The sequence below is a fragment of the Bacillus rossius genome, chromosome 5 (assembly GCF_032445375.1).
Source record: "Bacillus rossius redtenbacheri isolate Brsri chromosome 5, Brsri_v3, whole genome shotgun sequence".
In the NCBI taxonomy this organism is placed as follows: domain Eukaryota; kingdom Metazoa; phylum Arthropoda; class Insecta; order Phasmatodea; family Bacillidae; genus Bacillus; species Bacillus rossius.
In genome coordinates, this window is record NC_086333.1 from 43990887 (window position 1) to 44017363 (window position 26477).

Below are 26477 nucleotides of genomic sequence, written 5' to 3' on the forward strand. Positions count from 1 at the left end.
ACGCTGCCAGTCAGTCCCGAGCAGGCGAGTGCAGCGCTGCCAACATGGAGGCGAAGGCGGTCCCCAGCGTGACTTTCCGCGACGGCCGCCAGATGCCGCTCCTCGGGCTGGGCACCTTCATGGTGAGTCGCCGCTTCGTCCGCGCTGTGTCGCCAGCTTCCCATCTGAGGCCGGGGAACGATCGGAGGATTTTGGGAGTTACTGAATGATTCCCAGCAGTGGCGGATCTAGGATTTTGGTTTGGGAGGGGCTTGACCCAGCTCAGGCTCGGCTTTATCAAGGCAAACACAAAAAAAATAGTGGACCCAGATGCTTTTGGAGGGGGCTTGAGCCCCTTAGCCCCCCTCCCCCCCTCTGGATCCGCTACTGATTCCCAGTTTAAAAAGGAGTCCAAATTTTTGGAAAATTAAAGCCCCTTAAAATAGCGTCTTGAAAATTAATTACCAAAAATATGGAGTATTGTTTGTTGTTACCTTTACAGACATTTATTTCTAAAATGTTATGGAAAAAAAAAGGGGGTAGGATCGTCCTCATCGCTTCTCACATTCGTCCTATTTTAATCCTTTGGGTTACACTACCTATATTATAAAGTTTAAAGGTTTTACTAATTAAAAACAAATTTATAAGTAATAAGCATTGATAGCACCACCAACAGATCCACTCGAAAACTAGTGAACTGAACTAAACACGACGAGGTATGAGAGTAAAAAATATACTGAAGAGTCCAGATGAAAGATGTTCTAGCGAAATTGAGGCAACACAAGCCTAACCGTTCTCAGGCAACGAAAGGTCATTTTCTCCTCACAATATGGTGTGCATAACTCATAAGATCCATTCCAAAGATTTCTTATAGACCAAACCTAAGCAAACTATTCTCTTCAGTATAGCTTTTCCGACTTCGGGCTGTCACCGTGGAGATTAATCTCACTCGCGCCTCTGGCCCCTTTTTCATTTTCCATTTTACTGCCTCAAAAATTTTGACTGGCATCAGAAAATAGTGTTCCATTGATCTTTATCTATAGCCTATTAGCAACGTTATATCTATAAAAAGCGCACGTGAAACCTGACAACATTAACCCCTAGAATCCAACTAGAATTTCCACTATATAACTAGATGGTTATTTTCCCAACTAAAATATATTTCGAATTGACGTTAGGTTAGAAATCAACTACTATAAAATCACTGCGATCGCGTCAGGTTTGGCAGGCGTATGATTACTATGGTATGTGTACTATAAAAGAGCCCTGTGTACCATGTGCCATGATAAAGCAGTTATGGACGCAAGTGAACCATTTTTTGGCTGCAACGTGAATAAGCAATGAAATTTGTATGTTCAATCATACGAAATGTCGTTATAAATAATTTTGTAAATATTCCAAGTTATTTAGTTTTCGCATATAAATTGTTTTTTTTTTTTTGTGAGCCCTACACCAGAAGGCTACTCACTAACGTGTAACACTTAAAAAATTAACTGATGTTATCTTTCAGCTTCTCATAGCAATACTATCTATAATTTTGTTATCTCTAAGCACAGTTGTTAACGAGATAAAAGTAAAGGTGTCTCACACGTAGATAACAAGCTGTATTCTGTTATCTTTTATGTATTATGTAAACTAATTTTCGAAAATATCTCATCAAACCAACATTTCATCTCGATTTTTAAGGCCAGTGGCGAGTTAACATCAGGCCATTAGGTCAAGGATAGTAGGACGCACTTGAAGGTGACCACAAATCATAATGTTTGTTAAAAACCTTTATTGTGTGTTATAAATGGTGGCGTAATTATTTACGGAGATGATTAAAGAGTCGACAACTTTGTATTATTTATTCAATATAATATGATAGACTTTAATAATTTACAACAGTTGCATTTGACACTTTAAATTAATACGCACCTACTCATTTTGAAACGAGTACGGACACCGATTACATTAAGTACGTGTACACCGCTGTCGGAACCAGGTCTTGTCCTGAGTGGCGCGCTCACTCTGAATCTCGCGGCAGCTATGAGATGTAACACATCGACCGACGATCACGTCTCCCCCGTGGGTTCGACACAGGGGCCTAGCCAGGGGGGGGGGGGAGGTTGGTTTAGGGGTTCAACCCCCCCCCCCCTTAGCACCAAATCTTTAATTAATTTCTTATTCATCACTCAAACAAATTTCATATTAAAATTAATAAAAATTTTACCATTACAATATTTAAATTTAAGTACCGAAAACTGCTAAAATAGCACTATTTTACACCTTAAAATCCAAATTTCCCCGGGGGAGGACCCCTGGACCACCCGCTTTAATACGGAGGGGGGGGGGGGGGCATGCTTCTTAACACCCTCCATACACAAATCCTGGCTACGCCACCTTCAACATCGGGCTGCGGCGTCTGTCTTCCTGTGAGGCTCCTCGCTGTTGTCGTCCTGGTCCAGCCTCGCCGGAGCCAGGCCCTGCGGCGACCTGCCCGCTGTCGTGGCCTCGTCGAGGGAGAAGCGTGCCGCGTGTCTGTCGACCAGGGCCGGCGCGTCCACACAGGCGAACTAGGCAACCGCCCAGGGCGCCAAGTGGCTGGGGGCGGCGCAGCACGACACATAACAGCCCATATAATATTTTTTAACGATTACTGAAACTAGATGAAAATGTTTTTTTTTTTTTTAAGTTTAGAATGTTTATATTGATATAAGTAATTATTTAAAGTCCACGGTGACCTGTTTATGATTTGTAATAAGTAAAAAAAAAAAGAAAAAAAAAACAACAAGCCTGCTTACATTTGATTGTTGACAAAATCTTAGGACAAGGACAATTTTTTTTTGGGGGGTGTCCGGTGGGAGGGGGGTGGGGTGGGGGGCATTAAAGTTTTTCGCCTAGGGCGCCAATTTACCTTGCACCGGCCCTGCTGTCGACTCCGGCTGCGCCTTTGGACCGCTGCTTCCTCGGTCGTCCACTCGGCGGCGCGGGTGTCGCCGTCTGTTTCGCCCCACAACAACGGGGGGATCGCTCCGAAGGTATCGCAGCAGCATGGCCACTGACCTCACCCTCGAGATACTGTCGCATATTTCAATGCACAACACACATACCCCCAGGCAGTATTCATATTTATTCCTAATATATATGTATTGTGTCCCGAAATTCACGCAATATTTTAACTGTGCGCCTTTTTGTGCGGTAAAGTATTGCCAACGAAAAAAAAAATAAATACAGCAGGACAGTTGACAGTTCAGGGTCGTTCCGCTATTCCATACATAACCTTAAAATGTATACTTTATGAATCAATAAAAAAATTAAAATATTTAATTAAAAACCTGTGTTTTCTATCAACATTACTTCTTCCGTGAATTATGGGACATCATATGTATGTATGTACTTATACTTGCAGACACGCTTCATTACGGAAGACGATCGGGCAGAACACTGTCCCTCTGCTCATTACACGTGCCCCTCCTCATGGGTACGCTACTGCCGCACCTCGAACGAAAATATGAAAATAAAAAACTAAATAGAATTTTTAAAATCAACTTATGAAACAAACAAAATATATTTTTGGAACTATTAAAACCAAAGACGTAATCTTAGGATTCGGCAGTTTTAGAGGTCTTTCGAAATCGCATTTGTTCAACCAATAGCATGTCGGTAATATGGCAAAGATGATGATTACAGAAATTATGGATTAAGATTCACATGGATGAGGCACCAATAATGTTCTATAGCTGTTGCCATGGAGACGAAGAAAGCGTCAACAATGTCACAGCCGTTGCCAGGATATCAACGGGAAGACGTGACCAAAAATCGTTTAAGGAATTAAATAAAAATAACTTGGGAAAATTTTGAAGGGTAAAAATATAATCGCATCAAGGTGCAAGCGGAGTCCCCCAGAGAATCTACGTGCCATAATTCAAGGCTGTAAGCCTCACTGTCTCCGCGTTAGGGAACTACTGACAAACTCTCTTTTTGACTATATAGATATAAATACATATAGTGCACATGCCACTAATACAAATATTTTATTGTGTTTTAAGAATAAATTAAAATTAAAATATTTGCTTGAACTTTGTCAGAGGAAACACATTATTTGGTACCAGTGTCCCGTCAATCATTTTTTTATGTGTTAGTGGGGCGGGATAATAAAGTCGACGCTTGCTGGTGTTTTTAGCGCGGTGTCACCTCTAAGCGCAAGGTTCCGATCTGGCGCGCAGTCTTCTCGTCGTGCATAGGGCGTGGTCAGCTGTGAGAGTTTGAGAGGCGACTCTGGCATTTTTATGGCATATAATTAAAGATATGTAAAAAGCAAATCAATATGGTGTTTTCAAGAATTATTCTGAAAGCAGGTGTTTTAGCTACTTTCACTTACCAAGAAAATGTACACTGAAACTCAATTATTAATTGGAAATATATTTTTCTAAATGGTTTTCGTAAACACATGCCACAAAGATATTTTGAGCAGTTCCTAAATCACGTGGGTTCTACTGGAATTCTGCGTATTATTTGGCACCAATGATAGTGGGGAGAGGGAGGACCATTGGCGGATTGATAAATATTTGGATATTTGAAAAAAGTAGGGGAAAAAATGTTAAACGTGTATTTAAAGAAACCTACGTTACTATTGACACTCACACACTGACATATAGGCCTATAGCAGTAGACGTAGGCTCAAGGTTTCTCACGCAGTAGAAATCGCAGCTGTTAACAGCTCACCTTGTATAATCCAAAATAACACACTGTCTTACTGATATTTAGCAATTGTTTTCTTAATTTCGGTGAGAGGGGTTATATATCATATTATCTCTCTCCCCCCTTTCTTACAATTCACCACTGGAAAGGAGGTGCGCCAGTTGCTGTGATCACTTACGCGTCATGCTCATGGTAGAGGAACCTGGGTTTGATTCCAACTCACTGGTATGACTTAATTTTTTATGAGCACTGATTGGAAACCAAAGTGGCTCGTAGTCCACTGTAATCTTGGAGGTCATGTTGCATTTGGCCTACAATAATAATTTTTAACGTAAAATCCATTAATTAAAGAAAGATAGGCGAGCCATTAATGAACTAGCTTCCTTGTGTGGAATTGCGCTGTTTCATTGTTTGAAGCTATTGGATGCATTCACAATCTGATTTCAAACATAAACAAAGAAAGTGGCATGCCTGCCTAGCTAAATTCAATCTGGAATATAAATTCTGAAGTTGACCATGGCGCCGAAATGTTGCCATGGCTGGCCAAACCCCAAAGTTTTACCCTTCCAGGAAGTTTGATGTTATAATTAGACTATAATGAGCTTAGGTCTGAGACACACCTAGCTCACCCTAATCCCTACCTACACCACTTTACCACAGTTATAATTTATATTTGAGAAGAAATAACATTAGATGCTTGCTTTCAAAGCATTTCGTGCCTTGTAAACATTAATTTTATTAACTTGAACATAGCCAAAATGGGCATTTTCACACTGCTGTCCTCAATGAATACTTAAACTACCCAAGGAGTCTGCATTTAAAATTGTCATACTAAGTGTCGTCCTTAGTGCTTAATTGTATTCATGTTGTACAAATAAATATGGATAACTTATAGCGGGTAGGTTCAGAACCATTTACGTTTTTTGCAGTGTGCCGTAAATTAGGGATTTAGGCACGTTTTATTTAAAATTTTGTAATCTTAAATATTTTTTTTTCCATCTTATTTTCTTTACGGCCAGGCCCTCAGCCTCTGTTCTCAGAGGCGAGCTGATTTTCTTTCCCAGCCTAATGCTAGCTTAGCATTCTGGCTAATATTTCTCCCACCTCCAGGCACGTCGGGGGCCGGTAACTTTATTTCTCAGCGTGACTACTTTTGCCTACAGCAGCTTGTGAAGCAGTGCTGAGCCCTGCTAACTCTGTCACGAATCGGTATAAGGTTCACTAGCAGCAAGACACGACAGGAGGATCCCGTGGGCCTTGCGTCCCACAGACCATGCGTTTTTTGAAGCCATCCCCCCCTGCTCCCCCACCCTTTCTTCTCAGAAGTGAAGCCAGGAGCAATGACCGCACGGGGACGTTAACCGAATTCAAGGCCTTCTCAGGCTTGCCAGCTGCAGTTACGATTCTGGACTTTAACGACATCTAGCGACGGCTGTGGTCACTAACGCCACTTGTGGGCGTCGGCAGCACCGACACTACCGTGCTCGCGCGGAGGTAACGACAACCTTTCTCCTCCTTATGTCTCGGGCCACTAGGTGGCACCTCTGGTTACTCCATTACCCACTAGCATTGACACACTCGTCGACCACAAGTCGATTTATTAGTACTTCTTCTCGCCACCAAAAGATAGCGCCTCAGTCGCGCCGTCACTCCAGTAAGAATTAATATTTTTTATGCCGGACACCTTCGGGTGGGCTCGGTAATTTTCGGCTCAGAGCCTACTCCCCCTCCCATTCTCTAGAGATCCCGCGCTTATGATATTCTGGTGATATCTCGCTCTGAAGTTACTTCGGTGCGCGCCTCCTGACTGACTGGTACCTTCTGTATCTGCGATCTTCGGCGAATCATCGGCATCGCATCTCGAATTATGTAGTCTTCTCAGACTAGAGGGATGAGCTCCCTATCTAAAATTAAGATTAACCAGTCAGTAGTTTAGTTGAAAGTAGAGAAACTTAGTAATTTTATATAAATTATTTTTTAATCAATCATGATGACTTCCGTGTCTACCGCGAGTCGTGGTTCGAGTTTTCGGAGACCAGACGCCCTCTCCTGAGCGCCAGGACCAACACCCTGTTTTGGTAAGTCTTGACGTCATCCCCCCCTTTAATTTCCCTCTATTGGCCTTTTGCGCCATTTAAGTATACTGTCTGGAAACAGGTCTAATTCTTTGGAATTTGGACATCTGTTTCAGACAGGGTTCCAAGTTTGGGGCAACCAAAATCCTCTGCCAGAACCTCTGGAGTCGGTTCCTGAGCAGAATCCACCATCTTTAGGCCTACTACCTCGATCACCGTCTACCTACAGCCCCGGGTGATACCCGCATCATTCTATCATTTTATTCACGAACTCAAAAATAGTGTAACCCAGTTAAGACAGCGGACAGTTAAAGCAGTTCGAGGAGAGGAAATTTATATTATGTTTTGCAAGGACTATATGTACAACCTTTAAAGTTACCTATGTTAATTTCATTCATGTTTTTAAATATTGTAATTTTTGCTAAACATTCAGGGCCGGCCCTCTCGTAAATAACGTTAAGGAATATAATATAATAAGTGTAATTGTGAGGAATTTATGTTAGATCACTTATCAATGAAAAACAGATGTGACTAAGGAAAATTTAATCTATAAAAAAAGAAAGAACAATGATTAATAAAATAAGGAAGTCTATAGACGTAACAGTTCTTTTTATTTATTTAATATATAATAACGATCCTTTTTCTCCCTAGTGTTCGTAGGGAGTCTCTAAATTTTCTTTGTTTACTCTTAGTGTCGCCTCTGATGTTGACTTTTGATAGCTATTAATTGTGGGCTCCAGTATTCAGAGTTTCCAAATCTTTTTACCTACTTATTTAATTATTCTTTAAGACACTTGGGGTATTACAGCAGTTTCCATACAACTTGTGATTTGCATGTTCGGTACTTTGAAATACAATCGCAACTTTGTTAATCAGAACAACACGCTTGCCCCATCTTGAAGAATCAATTGCACTTTTAATTTTGTGTCTCTCCAAGCCAAAGGTTACTTGATGAAGTCAGCTTTTGTGGCATCACATGAAATAATCATTCATTTTATCACCTATTAAATATTAGAAATACACATTTCTTGCTCTTTAGTGCTAGTTATAAAAAATAGAAATATTATTTAGCAACAAACTAATAAATTAAATATGGTGGGAAAAATCAATGGCCTTTATTTAACTATGAAATATTTTATTTATGAACCAGAGTATGTGTTAGATGTTTATGCATACTCATAAAATGGTATGTTAACTCATGTTATTGACTAGAATTGTTTTAAAATTATATGATAGTGAACCAGGAAGTAGAGATAAAAAAAAGTCTCTTCTACCATTATGGAGAAATGATGAATATAATTTTTCTTGACCCATTTTATGGCCTGATATTTTAGGCATACATCTGAGTTGAATACTATTTAAGTTTAAAACCAAAAGAGACCGAAGAAGATATTCCAGTATATAAAAATCAGTGGTTGATTTTGTAAATGGCCATAGCTATTTGGGTATCTTATGGATGAGTTTAACTGTTCACTAATTGAAATTATATAACTATTTTTGACTGCTTGAAACTGGATCGATTAAGCATCAAGTTTTGATCAGCAATTTAGTTTGCAATAGTTAATAGATACCTAAATCCAGAGGTAGTGAACTGTGATTAAGAGTCATCAGTCTCTAACCGACTTAGCATTGAATTGCCATAATATTGTCACATCTCACTTTTAAAAAAGGGGGGTTTATGATAGGTGATCCTTGTTGTAGCCCAGAAAAAAAACACAATTTAATAACAGTAGATATATCTATCAGAACTCTGAAGTAATGTGACCTCTGTACAGGGATTGAAGACCAGGATACTGTAAATAAACATTCACTTGAAAACATTGACATAGATCTTTTATTATAACAATAAAATAAGTCATACACAAACAACCACGATACTAAGATAATACAACCTAAAAAAATTACAAATAAATAAATAAATAAATAGAGCCTCATCACAACAAATCTACTAATACTCATCTTAAACCAACATTATAACCAGCCCGTACAAGCAAAACAATAATTGTCACCACTGGGTGCAGAAATTACTATCACACTTCACTAACTAAATTATTCACATATCAGGGAAATTACATAAGACCATCGTGAGCAAGTTAACCAACATTCTTAGAAATATTTACTTTTATCCATGGTTTTCCTACAATCGAAAAAAAAAATTTCAATACCGAAATTATAGTGAGTTACAATTTTAATTTTACTACATACTTTATTTGTTTTTGCACCATCTTGACCCTATAAAGTCGTTAGTTATTCGGTTATTCCCTCGTTAAATTATTCCGAACAGTTATTCTCGTTAAAGGAATACAGAAGTATGCAACAGATTTGGTAGATTAAAATCAAACTTTAATTTTTAAGATTTTACTGAAACAATGGGGAGACTTCACAGCTAGATAGGGTTCACATCAAAACTTACAGAGATCCATTACAGTCAAGTACCTACTAAATATAACTTAAAAGTTTTAAAGGTAACATTAACATCACTCACTTGTTACGGAAAAATTCAGAGCCAAAATTGAATTTAACATTTACGAAAGCCATGTTGTGGGGAAAACTAAGATGTAGACGTCATCAGGACGCCATTTCACTCACCAGCAATCACCGATCACCGCGCGGCCGGGAAGCATGACAGTCTGTCTCGGGAAAACTTCCAGACGCTAAGTTTTCAAACACGAAATGTTTATCCAAAACAATCCGGCCGCGCGGCGACGGCGCAGCCGCACCCGGAATGCACACGTAGTCACAAACCCGTCCGCCAGATTGCGACATTGGCCGGCGGAGACGGTCGCCTGCGCAAAACGGGTGCGCTGAAAATGTCGTCCTCATCTGGCCACGAAAGTAAGGCAAACAATGCTTGCGCCTGATTTCCCCAGGCCGGTAGCACAACCGCCTGTCAGCTGGCCGGGCTGAAACACGGTCATGTCCTGCGCCAAGACAAACACGAGCAAGGCTAGTGTTCCTTCCAGCCCAGCGCAGACCCACATTCCCTCACCGATGTTATACAACCTGCACTTGAGGGAAACAGAGCAATGAACAAGAAAAAAGATTAACTTTTACTTTTGAAGTAACGAAAAGAAAAAAAATATGTAAAAAAATTGGTTGTCTGTAAAGTCGGTTTACGGACGATAGTTTAACGTGACGTCATAAAAAAAAACATCGATAAAATGATTGCATACTTTTGTGAATAAAATTGAATCATTTTTATTGAATTATCACTATTTTGTATGGACACAAAGGAGTGAAATGAAATCTACAATTTAATTGATAAATTTACTTTTATTTGCACTCATTAATTCAAATATGTTTATTACTTTAACGAAGAGATTATTTTAACTATAATTTTTATACATGTTTGCTATTTAACTTCTTCCCATCTGTGTTATTCTGTTAAGGATAGGACGATGATAGGAAAAGTAGGAAACGAATGGGAGTGTTTCAAATTTAATGTGCCTCGAAAAAGTCAAATCGATGGTTGTTCCAATCGAGTGGAAGAGAGATAGATGCGGCGCAAGCGTACAATGAGCGTAACGGGACACAGCGTAACGGGACACTTTTTCGTGCGTGCAGCCGGCGTTCATAGATTTATTAGACGTTGCCACGTCAAAAACCAACTCTCAAATTTTAACGCCGTGACATCATACTAATATCAAGTGCCAAACGTTATTTAAATAGATTCATGATAAATTTTAACTTAAGTTTGAACTTTTGAAATACAGAACACCAGCGTAATTTGTTAACTCGGGAATCGATATTTTTCTGGTTATATTAACATGGAAAGTATTGTTTTCTAAATAACAAGAATGATATATATATAATATTATTTTAAAATACTTGTAATTCTATTCAATATAACGGTGTATTAAATTTATTGTGCATGTCAGTTTTTAAGTATATGAGTGTTATGTTCTTAAATAAAATAGATTATAGTAAAAACCATAGATTTATGTCCGATCTTTGGATGTTTAATACTGGGTTTATAAAGTTAATAATACGAAATACGTAATACCAAAGTTAATGAATTTAACAGGACACCATTATATTTATATACAAATTACTATTTTTCTCACACCAACAACATAACTTTATTACATAATAAAACAAAGTATATTTTGATAGATATACAGAGAAGATAGGTAACCTACTAAGAAATTTCTAACAAATATCCAGAGTGATACCATTTCAGAGAGTGGATAGCAGATAACTATAATAACATTCTGAATGTAAAAAAAAAATAAACAAATCAGAACTTGAATCTTTTTAACGAAGATAGTTGCTATGAAGCCCCTTATTTATAATTTACTGCTGAACGTAAAGTAGGTAATACGTCTGGAAAGAGTTAGTGTGATCCTAACCTTCTTTCATTGCAGGTCAACTGTAGGCTTAGAGTCTTTATTGTATTTTAGGATAAACTGACGCCTCAGTTGCAGGAGCACAAACATAGGCCGTGTTTGAATTACATGTCATTGTGGTATCTTATAGTGATTCGGAAATGTAAGATATTTGGCATCTACAAATAGAATTATATTGCCAATAAGGTTATTGAAATTGTTTTTTTTCAACCTTTTTTTGGAAAACAATCTTTAAGTAAAATTAGTAATTTCGTAAACTTCATTCCTAAAAAAAATTCTACTTTTGTTTCGTAGTTAAGATCGGTATGCATGTGCATCTGTTAGTTATTACTTTCTTAGTATTACAAATAAATACTTGTTTTTCAATCAATTTAACACCTATAAAATAAAAATTGAAAATTACTTTCAGATTCTTTAAATTACATGAATGTTTTATCAAATATAACATACAGAAACATTTTTTTTCTCAAAATGGAAGTATCTGAAAGTAGTCAGAACATACCTTATGTACTTCACCTTCGATTCTAATGGCCCTCATTACATAATTTGTTGGGTGAAGTACTTATAAATATGTACCTCAGGTGGATTTGCACACGAACTCAGTTTGCGAGTGTTTGAAGCGCTGCCCAGCATGGCCTGTCTGCTAACAAGAGATACGGTCATCGCCCGGTCCGCCAGCGACGAGCCGATCGTGCGAGAGTCTGGTGCTTGTTGCTAGGCGTCCAGCGACGAGCCGACCGTGCGAGAGTCTGGTGCTTGTTGCTAGGCGTCCAGCGACGAGCCGACCGTGCGAGAGTCTGGTGCTTGTTGCTAGGCGTCCAGCGACGAGCCGATCGTGCGAGAGTCTGGTGCTTGTTGCTAAGCGTCCAGCGACGAGCCGACCGTGCGAGAGTCTGGTGCATTTTGCTAGGCGTCCAGCGACGAGCCGACCGTGCGAGAGTCTGGTGCTTGTTGCTAGGCGTCCAGCGACGAGCCGATCGTGCGAGAGTCTGGTGCTTGTTGCTAAGCGTCCAGCGACGAGCCGATCGTGCGAGAGTCTGGTGCTTGTTGCTAGGCGTCCAGCGACGAGCCGATCGTGCGAGAGTCTGGTGCTTGTTGCTAGGCGTCCAGCGACGAGCCGACCGTGCGAGAGTCTGGTGCTTGTTGCTAGGCGTCCAGCGACGAGCCGACCGTGCGAAAGTCTGGTGCTTGTTGCTAGGCGTCCAACGACGAGCCGACCGTGCGAGTGTCTGGTGCTTGTTGCTGGGCGTCCAGCGACGAGCCGACCGTGCGAGTGGCTGGTGCTTGTTGCTAGGCGTCCAACGACGAGCCGACCGTGCGAGAGTCTGGTGCTTGTTGCTAGGTGTCCAGCGACGAGCCGACCGTGCGAGAGTCTGGTGCTTGTTGCTAGGCGTCCAGCGACGAACCGACCGTGCGAGTGGCTGGTGCTTGTTGCTAGGCGTCCAGCGACGTGCCGACCGTGCAAGAGTCTGTTGCTTGTTGCTAAGCGTCCAGCGACGAGCCGACCGTGCGAGAGTCTGTTGCTTGTTGCTAAGCGTCCAGCGACGAGCCGACCGTGCGAGAGTCTGGTGCTTGTTGCTAGGCGTCCAGCGACGAACCAACCGTGCGAGTGGCTGGTGCTTGTTGCTAGGCGTCCAGCGACGAGCTGACCGTGCGAGTGGCTGGTGCTTGTTGCTAGGCGTCCAGCGACGAGCCTACCGCGCGAGTGGCTGGTGCTTGTTGCTAGGCGTCCAGCGACGAGCCTACCGCGCGAGTGGCTGGTGCTTGTTGCCGGGCGTCAAGCGACGAGCCGACCGTGCGAGTGGCTGGTGCTTGCTGCCGGGCGTCAAGCGACGAGCCGACCGTGCGAGAGTCTGGTGCTTGTTGCTAGGCGTCCAGCGACGAGCCTACCGCGCGAGTGGCTGGTGCTTGTTGCCGGGCGTCAAGCGACGAGCCGACCGTGCGAGTGGCTGGTGCTTGTTGCCGGGCGTCAAGTGACGAGCCGACCGTGCGAGAATCTGGTGCTTGTTGCTAGGCGTCCAGCGACGAGCCGACCGTGCGAGTGGCTGGTGCTTGTTGCTAGGCGTCCAGCGACAAGCTGACCGTGCGAGAGTCTGGTGCTTGTTGCTAGGCGTCCAGCGACGAGCCGACCGTGCGAGAGTCTGGTGCTTATTGCTAGGCGTCCAGCGACGAGCCGACCGTGCGAGAGTCTGGTGCTTATTGCTAGGCGTCCAGTGACGAGCCGACCGTGCGAGAGTCTGTTGCGTGTTGCTAGGCGTCCAGCGAGGTGGTGGGACAGGCGGTGGACGCGGCCCTGGAGACCGGCTACAGACACATCGACACAGCCTACTTGTACGGCAACGAGGCGGCCATCGGCCAGACGCTGAAGAAGTGGCTGGACTACGGCAGACTCAAGAGGGAGGAGTTGTTCGTCGTCACCAAGGTACCTAATCTATTACGGGGATTTGCAGGGGAGGGTTTGAGAGGATAGAAGACTGCCAATCGTAAACCAGATATATGAATTTGTGAACCGTTTGGCTTTACATGCTGTTTGTTAAAGTGCAGAAAAAATGGTCTCCCTTGCACTTTCAAAGAGATCCCCGCAAACAATAATGCCTATACAGAAACATTACTTTTTAAATAATAAAACTGACACGATTAAGTTGTATCTACGCGTTTAGAACTAGGAATGTTGAATTTACTTTACCTCGATTTGAAATAAGTACATAAAAAAAAGAATTTAGAATCGTGTTAGTAAGTGCGATAAGAATTTAAAAGCAAATAGCGTGCAAAGTGGTACTACACCACCCCCAACCCCAACCACCCTAAACCACGAAATTAAATTCTGCGTCCGCTTGTGTACCGGACCGTTGTTTTTAAACTGGACTGCTGATATGATAAATGTTAAACATATTACAAAAAACACATATTAAACACCACAAGAACTACAAAATTATTAATTTTTCCCCTTATAAACTAGTACAAAAAATGTGATATAACGTGTGGAATATCATTCAAACATTTATAACATTGTTTAATGTTTTAAGTACAATATTATTTTACAAGTAGTTTATGTCACGAGCCTTAAGACATTAAGACATTCCCGAGTGTTTATATTTCCTTTTAAGATAGCCTTTCAAAGGTTGCTTTATTGGAAGCTAAGTTTTTTTGTTATGACTATTGGTTTCCATACGTTAGTGTTACACTGTGTTTCAAATGAGGCACGTTACTTTGCTTCATTGTTTTAGATTACTTACTGTTATTCGCATTATTATTTCGCCTTGAAAGTGCAAAATGTAATATTATTAGTTTTCTATCGTTTAATATTATTACAAGATAGGTGAACGTTAAAGAAATAAATCTTGGCCTGCTTGAAATAATGAAAAATTATATTCTTCCTGATATTTTGCAATTATTTGTCTCTAATTGAATACAAATATCAAGATGCTCTAAATTAAAACCAATTTGATTAATGTGAGGAGATAAATTAAGGTTTTTGGGAGAGATAAGGCAATAAAAAGACTGTTAGACTTTTTTTCTCGATGAATATTAGAATTTAGATGATAATAATAGTCTTTAGATAGAACCTACAATTAATAACCACATAATAACAATCACATAATGCAATCAATGACAGTTTTATAGCTGAATAAAGTTGCTCATTTCATTTAACTTTTTTGGATTACCTTATTATTCTACAAATTCAGTGTAAATTAATGTTAGTTTTGGTGTGACCTTTAAAACGGAATATTTTGAAATCTCTCTTAATCAATTCTCGATAGTTGTAAAAACCGCTTGATCTTGGGTATATTGTAAATTAAATCATTGGGAAGAGGTAAATTCGGGAACAAGAATGAATAATCATACACCAGGGAGTATCGGAGATTGAAGTTCACAAGAAAGCCCAACGACCTGCAGTTAGACATGCTGCTTAGCAACAAGAAACCTGCAAATGTCCTGGCCTATTTTTACCCCTGGTAATCTATTGGTTGTTGGAGAGACTAAACTACTCGTCCTTTATGATAACCTTTTCCTGAATTTTGCAATTAATGTTCCTGCCCCAAGGGAAAAGATCTCTGTGTTTCATTCCTATCTACTGGTTGACGTTCCAGCTACCGAACACCGGCAACCGGGCGGAGAGCGTGGAAAAGTACATGAAGAAGTCCCTGGAGGCGCTCCAACTGAGCTACGTGGACCTCTACCTGGTCCACAGCGCAGTCGGCTACCTCGAGAAGGAGAACAGTTCACCGTTCAACCGAGAGCTCGACATGTCCACAGACCACATCAGCCTCTGGAAGGTAGAGAAGAATTAATGGCTTGTTCAACGAATATTGGAATATTGCATTTATTTAAAAGCCTTGCTGTGCTATCGCAGATTAATGTTTATGCAGCCATTGCAAGATTGTCATAACACCAAAAACAATTTCCTAGTTACAGAGACATTTTCCTCGCTTCAGTGATATTGTCAAAGTCCAAATGACCTTGTAATACCAATGTTATTCTAATGTTCCATTGACATTGTCGTTATTCGAATTACCTTAACATTGTAGTATTTGAAGTAATTTAAAAATGTGATTTTTAATGTGAAAAAAACTAATGTGATGAATGGTAGTCATTTGTAAAAATGTAACATCAAAAACACCCCAAGAAAAAAATGGCTACTCTCCCGATGTCTTCGTACAGGCGAGAACTAGCAAGTCTGAGATAAAAAAATTCAGATTCAGGATAGAAGCAGTTCAGTTACGATCATTTTATGTTTCCTGAGACAATTATTGTGTAGAACAAGGAGAAGAGCCTGTAATACCATCAAGCTCACTTATATCCTACAGAATTACTTAAAACAACCAGTTTCATGATTTTTTTTAAAACAATCCCTAGCCGCTACAGCCACTTGAAACAACAACCGTTTTAGAATTCGCAAAAATTCTTTGCAGTGTAGATTTTTGAGTAAAATTTAGCTGGGATGAAAGTTCTAAACATGTTGGCTAAGTTAAAACTTTACACTAAAATGCCAATTATTGTACAACGAATGTCCATATAAATAGACCAATATATATTTTAATGATGAATTCTATCAACACCATTACAGAGCTAAGTTTTTTGGGACAGAAAATATAGTATTTTGATAGTCCAATACTGCTATAGTCTTTCCTGGTCCTTACAAAATTTGTTTGTAAAGACATACTTTGAGATTTTCCTATCTAATGATCTATTACTATTGCAAGAATTGTTAAAGCATTGGATACATTCCCATAGCGTTACGAACGTTTGAGAGTATTTTCATGACAATGTTCAGAAATGTTCACAAGTTTTATGACGTATTTGGTTTATTTTTACCGTGATTCCATTTTAAGGCCAGATAAAATTTCTGGCACTTGATAGGATACAATTCTCGTGAAGTTCCAGGCGCCTAAAACACAATCACATTTTATACTCCAATATAGATATTAAGTTAAACAGTATCAGGTCTGTCGGAGTTTGGGCTGCTTGTTTGTTGACGAACACTTTGAAAAGCCGGAATGAATTAAATTAGGAAACTGATGACTAATGGCCAAGCAGTCGTGTGTCACAAGGGAGATATGCACCACAGAAATTGTGTAATTGTCTAGAAATCGAAGTTGTAAAAGAGTTCCTATCTAATATTAAAATTTCCATCTGATCCTTAAACAAGTAAAAAAAAATTCACCTTCAATTTACGAAGAACACTGGTTACAAATCATACAGATATCTTCGTAAATTTACAGACACTGAGATCACTTTATTTGAACATGAATCCAATAGACAATTCTAGGTACATTGACAAACCTTTAAAAAAAACTTGTTACGGACACTGCTCTTTTGTCCACGTGTTAGTTTATCTTCGTTCAGAACAAAACGTATGTCTCAGGAATCAAAATACGGCGTAATTTCTAAGAAGATTCCGTTATTGGAATTTACGAAGAACTTTTCTTTCGTTTGAGGTTATTTTTTTCTTTGCAAAGTTTGTAAATTTACTGTTATTTCTAACACCGTAGCAGCTGTTGCATCTAAAACAATACTGTAAGCTTGATCTGTTTAGTCTGCAAGCAGTGGTGGTGTGCGCTGGTTGCAGGGCCGGCGCGTCAATATAGGCGAACTAGGCAACCGCCTAGGGCGCCATATAGCTGGGGGCGGCGCAGCACGACACATAACAGCAGATATAATATGCTTAACGATTATTGAAACAAGATGAAAATGGATTTTTGTAACAGTTTGGAATGTTTATATTGATATAAGTAATTATTTAAAGTCCACAGTGACCTGTTTATGATTTTTAATAATTAGAAAAGTAAAAAAAAAAACAAGCCTGCTTACATTCGATTGTCGACAAAATCTTAGGCTTACGTGATGTATTTTGAGGGCAAGGAAATTTTTTTTGGGGTGTCAGGCCGGGGGGGGGGGGGGGAGGCATTAAGTTTTTTCTCCTAGGGCGCCATTTTACCTCGCACCGGCCCTGACTGGTTGTCGCAGGCGATGGAGGCTCAGGTGGACGCCGGCAGGGCCCGCTCCATCGGCCTGTCCAACTTCAACGCGCGCCAGGTGAAGCGCATCGTGCAGGCGGCCAGGATCCCGCCGGCCAACCTGCAGGTCGAGCTGAACGTGTACTTCCAGCAGCGGGAGCTGGTGGCCTTCTGCAAGGCCTTGGACGTCACCGTGTGCGCCTACGCCCCGCTGGGGTCGCCCGCCTTCCCGGAGTTCCTCAGCATGTTCGGCAACAGTCTGTCGGAGTGAGTTGTCAGTCGTTTCCTTTTTCAAAAAACAGCTAATTAACCACACAATGCTTCACCGAAATTGCAATTCATGACATCAAATTGTACAGTACATTTATATAAAATTATTTAAATTATTTGGTTTTACCGTTCATCGAAACAGACTATAGCATTTAATTGAAAAAAAAATTATTTTACTGCAATAGCTATTCGATATTGAACTACCAAAATTTCCTAACGATTCAGCAAAATAGTATGTAATTGACATCTTTAACCCAAGGTGTGATCACATTATGAAGGTAGGAACTCTCACCTTCAATATTTTAAGAGTAATGAACGATTATATATTAATTCATGACATTTGTTTTGGAATTGTAATATGTATTTATTTTCTATTAATTTCTAGCAGTTTGACATTTAACGCATTTCTTTAGGATTTATCTTTGCATGTTTGTTCTAAAATATTTTTATTTAGTACCTATCAAAATTTGTCCTACAACATAATTTGTTTCTAGTAACGCAGTTGTACAAATATGAACTTTTTAGGTACGTAGGCTATGATTGGTCACTGACGTTTTATTAGTTTCTGACAACTTTAAATTTATTTTGTTTTTATTAAAAAAATATATATATGAAAAACATTGCCGGACGGATCAACAAGAAGGTAAGAATTGGAAGCTTTCCATTAGTTCCTGAACGTTACAGGAAGCATTCATATATTTCTGACTCCATAAATTGGAATATAATTCGACCAGAGTCAACAAGTTAACTAATTGACAACGATTCTGCGAGTGATTCTACGTCTTATGAAAATATGTGAATATTCTTACGAAACCAGAATTCTATAGAAGAAAAGAATATAAATGGGAGATTTCTTCGTTAAAGTTTTAATTTAACTAAGGAGCGCTAACTACGTTCTGAACTAATGTTGGAAACATTAGAATAACGAATTGTCTCATACTGCGATGAGAAACTGCATGACGACTTCCGGGATTTGAGGTCGAGAAGTTTCTGAAATACACCGGAAGATCATTATTATCCAAATTATTGATAGTTGTTGTGGAAATTGAAAGAACAACTTTTGAACTCCAGCTTCGACAAGATTTATAACATTCCGATCAAGTGGAATATGTACTAACATGTAAATCTACAACCTACCTCAAGAACTACGAAGTTAGTTAAAAATTGTAAAATACCATCTAAGAATACTAAGGAGCTACCGAAGATTTACCAGAGTCCCTTCTACTGACGCTGCCGATGTGAAATAACGACGACGGTGAAAGACGCTGATCCAGTTCTGATATACTCGATCCTGTCCACGGCCGATGTCACAGACATTTTCATAAAGTGTCTCTGGACGAAGACGGCGATCCAGCTTTGCTTGCAACAGTTCTTAGTATTGAGAACTAATTAAAGGTTGGTTCGTCCTGTAGCTATTTGTGTTTTTTTTGTCTTTCGCGAGATCAGAATAATAATTCAGCTGGAGTGAAACTAATGATTTAAATTGATAGTTCACGTTATGGTCATACTCCACTGCTAGTTATGATTTATTTTATGTGAATATTTTCATATATAAATTTATATTTTATTCTGCTGTCATTTATAAGAAAAATAGGTATGAAATCAGCTATTCCCCAAAGTTAAATGTTACTGCTTTAAAGGTATCACAAGTTGTCTAAAGTTCCTTTTTGTCCACCACTTGTGGTACATTTTTTTTTATCCCAGAGGTCTGGCTACTCCTTCTCTTCGTTAGTTAAGCTTTGCAAAATAACAAATATATTATTATATAATTTAATTATTGAGATATTTACACCCACTTTCTTGGAATGAAGTACTCTGTTACCACTAAGCTGAATATACAGTAATATACTTTAATTAATAGTCCGTGATTGCTGACTTCATACTAACAGTCATAAATAAACTTGTGGTTCGTTAATGTAACAAAAGTGTAACGGCTATAAAGTCAAAGTTAATATCAAATAATTATACCGATGCATGTACGATGTACACAAAATTTTAACTTCATAGAAAATACACACTGTTAGTCTTTCAAATTCAGTTTCGGAGTACTTTATTTTTTTAAATTTTTTTTTGCATGAGTTGAATATTTAATTGTTCTTTAAGTATTAAAGTAATACTCTCAGTATCGGCTAACTGGTGATATTGGTTCATACAAAATAGTATTTAACTGTTTCTATCTACCACTTTTAATAAAACATCAAGGTTAGACCCTATGACATTTTAGGTCCAAGTTGTATATGAACTTACATTTAGGCAGACAAAATATTATGTAAAAAACTCCTTTATCTTTGTTACGATTAAGACTAAATACTTTATGAAAACTGGAAAATGTTTTAAAAACCTTCCTGCCAGCTTTGTTGTGTGTAGCGATGCGGAAAGGTAACAGTAAGAGCCCGTCTACAAGAGTCCGAACCTGTGCGTGGTCCGTGTCATCCGAATGTGAGTGACGTCACGTTGTCTCACCGAAAACTGCCCTGCCCACAGTTGCGATGTCCGATGTCCGAATTTATTGATTTCTAAAGTTGTCGCCAGAGCGCAGTAAATGTGCCGAACCAAATGTTTTTGTTTATTGTTTTGATGCTTTGTAGTTTGAGATTGAACTTATGAAAGTTGTGGGAGTTCAATATTATATGTTTATTCAGTAAGGCAAAGTGGCAAATGTAAATGCTGCAAATGTAAATGCTAAAAACGGGAACCGGAAATTCAAATATCGTGAGTGTTCTGTTCTTTTTTCTGTGTCCGAAGTACACAGGTTGGGACAAAAAGTTCAAATTGACGAATGTCTTCGGACCAGGTAGGTTCGGACCTTCGCCCACTTGACGCATGACGTCAGAGGGTCACGTGGACCAATCAGCGACGAGTGTCCTTCGGACACAGTTTAGGACATTGCTATTGTAGACGGGCCTTAATGGGACTGGAACGCTGCGCTGAGAGATGTCAGACACGGGGGGCGGGACGTGTGCGCAGCACGCCAATCCTGAGCCCGCTGAGCGACCCGGTGGTGGCGGGCGTGGCTGAGAAGCACGGCCGGACGCCGGCGCAGGTCCTGCTGAGGCACGTCGTGCAGAGAGGCGTCGTCGCCATCCCCAAGAGCTCCAACCCCGAGCGCATCAGGGAGAACTTCCAGGCAGGTTGAATCAGGGGGCCCCCACATGGCCGGTGCTACCGTTGCTATGGCAACGAGGCCCCATGGGTCTAGGGGTCCTGCGAAGGAAAGAAAAAAAAACTTAATTTTTAAATAAATCATAGAAAACAATTAAACAATAAGGCCTAAATTTAGTCACCGATGAAATATTACACCAGAGTAATATTATTCGGAATATGCTGTGCGCACAGAACGCGTCTGAATCTACAACTGTGAGTAACGAAACCACCACCAATTGACGTGACACCATGTTGACAGTGCAGAACACTTACACTAATTTATTTGCCATTATTCGAAATCAATTTACGTTGACAATTTAAACACTGACTTAAAACTAGTTTTAATGTGTTTTAAAAATAATTGTGAAAAGGTTAAAAAATATATATAACTAAAAAATATACATAAAGGAAAAACTTTTTTTTTATCTCTGTTAGAAAAAAAGGGGGGGGGGAGGCATCATGACTTCTAGCAACGGGGCCCACAGAATGATGTGGGGGGTCTGGGTTGAATACACATGTTACACTGATATTTTTGGAATCCATGAAGGTCTCTTGTGCAAAGAGTTGGGGGGGGGGGGGGGGAAGCTGATATGTGTTGAATGAATTGTAGTTTAAGGGCTCCGCCTACCCGCGGCACACATAAAGTGTACAGAGCTTCAGGAAAAACAACGCGATTTCTAAACTATGTACTCAAGATATCCGAATGGGGTCTACTTACGAAAAGCATTTAAGAGTTCGATGAGGGCCGAAATGTACTTTGGATTTCAGATTAAGTTTTTAAACTGTATTTTTTTGAAGAGTTGAAATTGCTAAAAAAACACACGTTTTCAGAGTAATTTTTAGGCGTGAAAAACCAGTACAGATTTTTTTAAAGCACCTAAGGGACTTGCATTGCACCTTTATCTTCATTTCTCGGCCATGTAATGTTACGCCAGTTCAGAGCCTTGCGCTTAGAGGTTATACCGCGCTAGAAATACCAGCGAACGTCGCGCTTATCGTGTTTGAGTTGTTTTCCTGACACCCAGATGTGTGTCCTCAGGTTTTCGATTTCGAACTCGACGCGGATGACTTGGAAAAGCTGGACGCGCTCGACAAAGGTCCCAAGGCTCGGGTCTTCGGCGGGAACATGAGGAAAGAGTGAGTGATCCTGCTTCTATCCTACTTTCTTGACCTACTGCATATTGAATTGCTGAAAATCAACCTCAGAATCAGATAGAAAATTTTTTAAGACAAACAATTTTGCCAAAAAATCAGTGATTTTTTTTTTTTTTGCCAAAAGTCAGGAAGACTGACCGAAGAGCCAAAGTCATCAGTTTTTGTTCTTAGCTTGATCAATGATTTTTCAGAATTAAGAATTTGTGTCTCAGATTCGGCAAAGGGTTCGGTGTCGTATTTTTGCCTTCACATTGTGCAAGCAATGTCAAACCTGTTTAAATCATCCCATCAGGTCATCCTTACTCATGCGGCTGACACCACTCCCTCACGATGCCTGGGGACCATAACCAACTTAAGATTGATTATTCTTTTTATAATCATCTTGCATGATTTTAACATAACTGTATAGCTACTGTCTACATGTGTATGTGAGACGTTCTTTTATTACTTTACTGAACAAATCAAAATTGTTACTGTAACTGAACAACTTTATGGCTTTTGTGTTGATATATATGCTTTAAAGGTACATAAATTTATTGTCTAAACACAACAGGTTAACAATTTTGAAATTTTTTTAAATTTCAACTGGTCAAATAATAAAAAATATATATAGATTTAATATAATCCCTAATTTTACATGGTATTCTGTAATCGTTATTGCTTATGTATCACGCTGATATTGCGAGGGTCATGAGTTTAATACTTTCCCTCCGGCGAAACTCCAATTTAAGAGCACATTATCAACAGCCAAATGGTTAAGAGTTCTCTTTCATAATTTTGATTCTCTGTGCAGAACTTTGTGATGTGAAATTGCTTTATCATTTATTATTATTTGTTTTAATTACAACACCTCATACCTCTGTTTCCAATAAAACTACAAGGTTCAAGCAGGCATATCTTTCAATAATTAATCTAAAGTAACATGATTTGGTGAAGACAGTGATTAGTATTGCATCCTTAGAAAGGCCGAATAATAACTTATCCAATATTATAGTGGACTCCGAGCCACCTGGTTTCAGCTTAAGTGAGCGTAAGTTAATGTCATGTCAGATGTTTGGACCTAGTTACAGGAGGGAGATACTCGAGCAATCATAGCAATGCGATAACCTTTGACCAGTTAAATAAATACAGCAAAAAATATTTGCTCAAGTTAGTGATGGTGTCAAAGTGAAAACTAAATGCTTGTATTATTTTCTGTTTAATTAACAAATACTTATTGTTGTTCTACTTATGTTTTCCAGTATGTTACGTCATCCAGAGTACCCGTACAACGACCGTTACTGAGTCGCACGATGGCCTATGCAAGGAAGAAGGCGCGCTCCAGTTCAGTTCAGCTTTATTCGTTATTAATTATTAAACAACTGTATACAATTATCAATAAATTTTACTGATATCGTGGGTGATTAATTCCTTTAGCTATATAAATGAAATATAGGTATCGTATTTTATTTATATGTGTGAATCGGGAAAATTTTTCAGCTAATGACATACAACCAAGACTTTAAAAACAAACATAAGATATAACATTTAAAATTTTATTGTTTAAACATTATAACTGAAATGTTGTATATTTACAATATTGTAATTCTCATTGTAGGTATATATTATAATTTTTATTGTTCTATTGTCTGTAAATGCTGTGCACCTTTCTTTTTTTTTCTAACCTCTGTCATAAGACATTAATTACTCTCTGACTGGTACACGTAACCCTGTGCCAATATTTGGTGCAGAATAGACAGGTTGTTCAAAATCTTGTTTATTCTATTGTTGGTAATGTCCAGAACTTTAATAAAACTAAAAAAAAAAATCATGAAGTTCTTTTTTGCCTTAAGGATAGAGCTCGTGAATTTGTTAGTAATGCCTTTGTAACTGATAAAAAGTATGACATAATTTGGGAACTATTGGAAAATAAATGAATGAATTTTAGGCGTGACTGCCACTATTAAAATGCAGAAGATTTTGAATTTTTCCTTCATCAACAGTTACAAAGAGGCAGGGCTCACATAGTTTGTGGAACAGTGTGCAAATATATTTAAATGTATTTTAAGGCAAAGGAATTTCAAATGGCAGAATGGAATTTCTTGTTGTTAAATAATACTGATAGAAAAACTTGCTGCAGCTTTGAGACACGATGATACACCAACTCATGCGCAATTGATTGCTGCAAATAGTTAAACAAGCACTGGTAGCCTCAGTCAGTAACATACAACATGTTACATTCCAGAACTCCAGCTAGTTCAAAATTGGTCTAGAGTGCACATATATAAAATTCAAAAAGTAATCGACAGAGAGTGCCATCTTTAGTGCAAGAGTTGTCCGCTAGGAAAAAGAAACACCTTAAGTATCCTCCACCATCTTGGCTGCCATCTTGGATGTTTTGTCGTCTGCTATATCCCCCGCCATCTTTGATGTGCTTGTCGTCTGCTAGGACTCATTCCTTTATGCGCACAGAGCACACCAATAATCTCTCACCGTCTTAGATGCTATCTTGGATGGAGAGGCATAGTGCACCTAAAAATAATTTCCATTATGTGCGTTAGAAGCACGCATAAAATATTGCTTGTTAAAATCCTTACACATATGCCTGTAAGGATAGAAGTAATTATAAATATATAGACATAGTATGTTAATAAATTAAAACTTGTATGCATATACATAACCAGGGATGCATATAGACATAGTTTAAAATAGAATGTAGCATAAAGTCTTATAGTGTTCTGCTCTTTTTGTGTTGTATATTCAAACATACATTAATAATGAAAACAGTTTTAATAAGTAATGTTATAGTGTATTATTTTGAATATGCCTTATGTAGGACCTCTATAGTACTAGTTATCCATTGTTAATTAATTATACAGTGGTAAATCACATAGTGTTCGCTCTCCTGTAATAGGCATACTTGTTTAGCAATCCCTCTCCATAGAAGTGTCTATAGTGTTATAATTTTTTTAAGTATTTGTGTTTAGTAATCAAAAACTACAAGTATGCAAATTTCCAACATCTCTCTTCAGTTGTAATGTACTGAAATATTAATAATAAATGTTATAGTATCGTGTAGACAATCTCTTCTTGTTTGAAGCGGAGAAAGGGCTCTCTAGAGTGTAAGTTGGAAGAAAACTTGTACGTGAAATTAGGAAGTCAACGCTCATTCATTTATAATTTATGTTTTATCCCACTAAATGCTTAGTGTGTAAGCCCAACGACGATTCGGTCGCTTGACGGCCCTCGTGCAGTAGGCAGCGGCCGTGGAATCTGTTATCACCTCGATGTACTCACGTCTCCCGGATTTAATCTCGGCCACCGCCAGGTTTTTTTTACAAACCACTGGCGCCAACTGCCTTCAAGCTTCGGAAACAAAATTGTGGACGCCAACAAGATGGCGACCACCAGCATAATGGTGGTCAGCAGACGACTTGTTTGAATACCCACAAGCCATATGTTTGTCAACAACACTGACCCCTCCCCTACTCCCTTTAAGGTGGGCACTATTTACCAACGATGATCATTACTAGAGACCCGTGAATTTCGCGGATTCATTTCGTGTTATGCTAAAATTCAAATAATTATACCTTCGTGCTGCTTCTGTCATTGGTTCTCTGTTAATCTGGAGGACTGAGGGCCAATTAGAGACCCTCACTCATAGAAATGTCGAATCACAGGCCACCCAGTCGAGACGACTCACAAGTCAACATCCAATGAACAGTTGGCAGTTGCCCGAGTGTGTAGAGGATATTGGATTCTATCCTGGAGGTCATTGAATCCGCGAAATTCACGGGTCTCTAATCATTACCCCTCTCCACCCCGCAGTAGCCATAGTCCTGGGACTCCCCCGCCTCCCCTGCTCATGGACGGAATGACTGGGCGCGGGGAAACGGGAGCACCCCGAGAAACCCTCCAGGCCACAGCAAAGTCCAGCACGGTCCCAGTTCCCGGGTTCAAGCACGCCGGGAATCTAACCTGGACTGCCTTTGTGGCAGGTTAGTGATCCAACCACGGCCACGATGATTCAGTTAGACACCGGGAAACATCCATTTACATTCATATTACATTCACTTTCTATAGTGCATAAAAACAAATTCTGTAATTTAAGAAAATATATCTCTGGAACCAGTTGCAGAGAAATAATTTGTAATACCACAAAAAAAATTGTTACTATGCACAACACACGACGGTGGTTACTTTTGCATGAAAAACCGTGGAAAAGATGATAGCATTTTCAATAATTTTACTTTATTTGTTTTATTATGCGCAATTAACACTGAAAATCTAATCTAATCAGGGAACGGTTTACAAATAACTTTAACTAGTGTAGGTACTGGAACAACACAAAGCATTAATGTCCGAGTAAGAATCCGAATTCAGCATAA

The 26477-nt window shown here is 39.4% G+C and overlaps 1 protein-coding gene across 2 annotated transcripts; it reads left to right on the top strand.

Annotated features, from left to right (window-relative positions):
* Positions 1–23508, top strand: LOC134531748 (aldo-keto reductase family 1 member A1-like). 2 transcript variants are annotated; one of them, XM_063367622.1, is made up of 7 exons: positions 1–122; positions 13338–13505; positions 15175–15360; positions 17552–17808; positions 20779–20938; positions 21995–22092; positions 23352–23508. In XM_063367622.1, the coding sequence occupies exons 1-7, from the start codon at positions 45–47 to the stop codon at positions 23392–23394; spliced, it is 990 nt and encodes a 329-aa protein (XP_063223692.1). In that variant the 5' UTR covers positions 1–44; the 3' UTR covers positions 23395–23508. The 2 variants fall into 2 exon arrangements, with proteins under 2 accessions (XP_063223692.1, XP_063223691.1); XM_063367621.1 differs by lacking the exon at positions 21995–22092 and having other exon boundaries at positions 12–122.
* The last annotated feature ends 2969 nt before the right edge of the window (positions 23509–26477 follow it).

What these genes read in the sequence shown, in the direction of transcription:
- LOC134531748 (XM_063367621.1), top strand. Translation starts at nt 45, where the DNA reads ATGGAGGCGAAGGCGGTCCCCAGCGTGACTTTCCGCGACGGCCGCCAG. An exon ending in AGTTGTTCGTCGTCACCAAG is followed by an intron (nt 13,506 to 15,174) that starts GTACCTAATCTA and finishes TTGACGTTCCAG; the next exon opens with CTACCGAACACCGGCAACCG. An exon ending in ACCACATCAGCCTCTGGAAG is followed by an intron (nt 15,361 to 17,551) that starts GTAGAGAAGAAT and finishes TGGTTGTCGCAG; the next exon opens with GCGATGGAGGCTCAGGTGGA.